This window comes from Hemibagrus wyckioides, linkage group LG09 (genome assembly GCF_019097595.1).
Source record: "Hemibagrus wyckioides isolate EC202008001 linkage group LG09, SWU_Hwy_1.0, whole genome shotgun sequence".
In the NCBI taxonomy this organism is placed as follows: Eukaryota; Metazoa; Chordata; class Actinopteri; order Siluriformes; family Bagridae; genus Hemibagrus; species Hemibagrus wyckioides.
Window position 1 is genome coordinate 29,840,657 of NC_080718.1, and position 2,500 is coordinate 29,843,156.

Consider the following 2,500-nt stretch of genomic DNA (forward strand, 5'->3'; position numbering starts at 1 on the left):
AATGAGTTAACAGAATTGTAGAGAAGTGTAGTGTACCTGCAGGTCCCAGTGGGCAGGAGCTGGGCAGCTGTAGAAGACCTTCAGGCGCTCGGACACCGGACACTTCGTCTCAGTAAAGAAATCCACCAGCGTCTGAAAGCAGTTTATTCACTGGTTACTGATTTAAACTGGAACCCAAACAAAGCCCACGGTAATTAAGACCGACTCCAGTGGGTGGAGGCGTTACTGTAATCTAATCAGGGGGTGGAGCTACGGTCTCTAATTATCTTCCTAATCCAATCAGAGTTCAGCTACATTTTAAATAACATCAAAAAGTGTTTAAAAGCCGATCTGTTTTTAAATGATTGACATCTTTAAATAAAACACACGAGAGACAGCTTTTCACCCAGACCACAACCTGCAGACTATCCCAGGGGCCTCGGGGCACAGGGCAGGTCTAACACACACACACACTCACACACACTCTCTCACACACACTCTCACAAACACACACACAGTGGAGATTATTGTTCTTTGCTGTTCCTACCTGTCTGTCAGTGCCAGTGAGTGATTAATGAAGATGAGGTTAGTGATGTGTTCAGTAATCAGACGTTATCTGATCTGACAGGGTTTAATGCTTCACTAGATCAGATTATCACCTGTGTTAGATTTTACTGGTGTAATGATGTATTAAAAAAGCAGCTCTATGATGTTGTGTAATTTGTTTTATTGCTTTGAGACGTTGGAGATTCTCCAGTCTGCGGTTCTAACGAGCGTCTGAGTCTCTACCCACGTTAAATCCGCTTGTCTGATTACCGCCGCGTGTTCAGGGGCCCCGGCGTGTTATTCCCCACCGGAGCGTGTGTGCTAGCTTCATGTCGATTTTATTGAAGCGACTCCTCTAGGTAGATTACTTTCCCGCTCCTACGTGTCTATTAGCGTCTCGTCCAAGAAACGTAGTAATGAAGCGTCTCGGGGAAAGGAGGAAACTTCATTTCAGTGTGTTCTTCAGATTCGGTTTAAACCTGCAACAAATTCTACTTTTATTTTTATCAGATCAGTGTGTGTGCATGTGTGTGTGTGTGTGTGTGTGTGTGCGCGCGTGTCTGTCTATGTGTGTCTGTGTGTGCGCGTGTCTGTGTGTTTGTCTGTTTTGCATGTTCTAGACATGTTATAGTTGATTGGTATCTCTAAATTGCCTGGAGTGTGTGTCTCTCTCTTTCTGTTGGTCTCTCTCTCTCTCCCCGTTTCTCTCTGTCTTTGTCTGTCTGTCTCTCCCTCCTTCTGTTGGTCTCTCTCTTTTTTTTTCTCTCTCTTCTCATGCTCTCTCTCTCTCTCTCTCTCTCTCCCCGTTTCTCTCTGTCTTTGTCTGTTGGTCTCTCTCTCTCTTTTTCTGTCTCTCTCTTGCTCTTTCTATCCCTCTCTCTTTCTGTTGGTCTCTCTTTCTCTCTCTCTCTGCCAGACTTTTCTTCTTTACTTTATTGGAGTTTTGCTTTTGGAACTTTAAAGCAAAATAAAATAAAATATTTAACATTAAAAATGACAAAACTGTCAAAAAAGTGAAGATATTGCTATTAGAATGAAGACGTAACTCTGCTTTCTTTCTCTCTACATGCTTTATGTCAAATATTTAAATGTAAACAAAATGAATCATGTTAATTAGAGATGTGATAAACGATGTCTGAGGGGCGTGTCCTCCTTTCTCCTTCCTGCAGGAGATCATGATGTCGATGCCTCTGTGTGTGTTTAGAGAATTCGGTTTGGATTATTTTTTCCAGCTCGTGCGCTCGTTTCTTCCCTGCAGTCGACTAATTAGACGCTACACTCATCACTAAAGTGTCAGATTATCTCAGGGAGGAAGGCGGAGCCGTGATGAGGCGTGAGACCAGACGATGGAACACGGAGGAGCTTTATTCTGTTTGCTTTATCTATGGGGAAAAAAACTGGACCAAAATTACAGTTTCCAGAGGTGTTTTGTTGACAGTTTGCCCCAAAAAACCCCAAAGAATAACGTCTCAATACTTTTTTGAAAAAAAGAAAATGATGTGCAAATTTATTTAAAGACTAAAGTTTAACAGGAGAGAGATTCTAGAACAGTCCACACAACACTGCAACACATCAGACTTCACACACCAACATGAACAAATCTACACATCACATGTAGAGTGGTGTAGAACTGTGTAGAATAGTGTAGAACTGTGTAGAGTAGTGGAGTGGTGTAGAAATGTGTAGAATAGTGTAGAACTGTGTAGAGTAGTGGTGTAGAAATGTGTAGAATAGTGTAGAACTGTGTAGAGTAGTGGTGTAGAAATGTGTAGAATAGTGTAGAACTGTGTAGAGTAGTGGTGTAGAAATGTGTAGAACTGTGTAGAGTAGTGGAGTGGTGTACAAATGTGTAGAATAGTGTAGAAATGTGTAGAATTGTGTAGAGTAGTTTAGAACTGTGTAGACATGTGGAGTGGTATAGAAATGTGTAGAGTAGTGTAGAAATGTGTAGAGTAGTGTAGAAATGTGTAGAATA

The 2,500-nt window shown here is 41.7% G+C and overlaps 1 protein-coding gene across 1 annotated transcript in view; it reads right to left on the reverse strand.

The window, feature by feature from the left end:
• Positions 1-2,500, reverse strand: part of ttc27 (tetratricopeptide repeat domain 27) — a 98,630-nt gene that overhangs the window by 16,292 nt on the left and 79,838 nt on the right. The window contains exon 11 of the mRNA XM_058399355.1: positions 37-132. Coding sequence (XP_058255338.1) covers positions 37-132 — 96 coding nt within the window. The remainder of the gene's footprint in view (positions 1-36; positions 133-2,500) is intronic.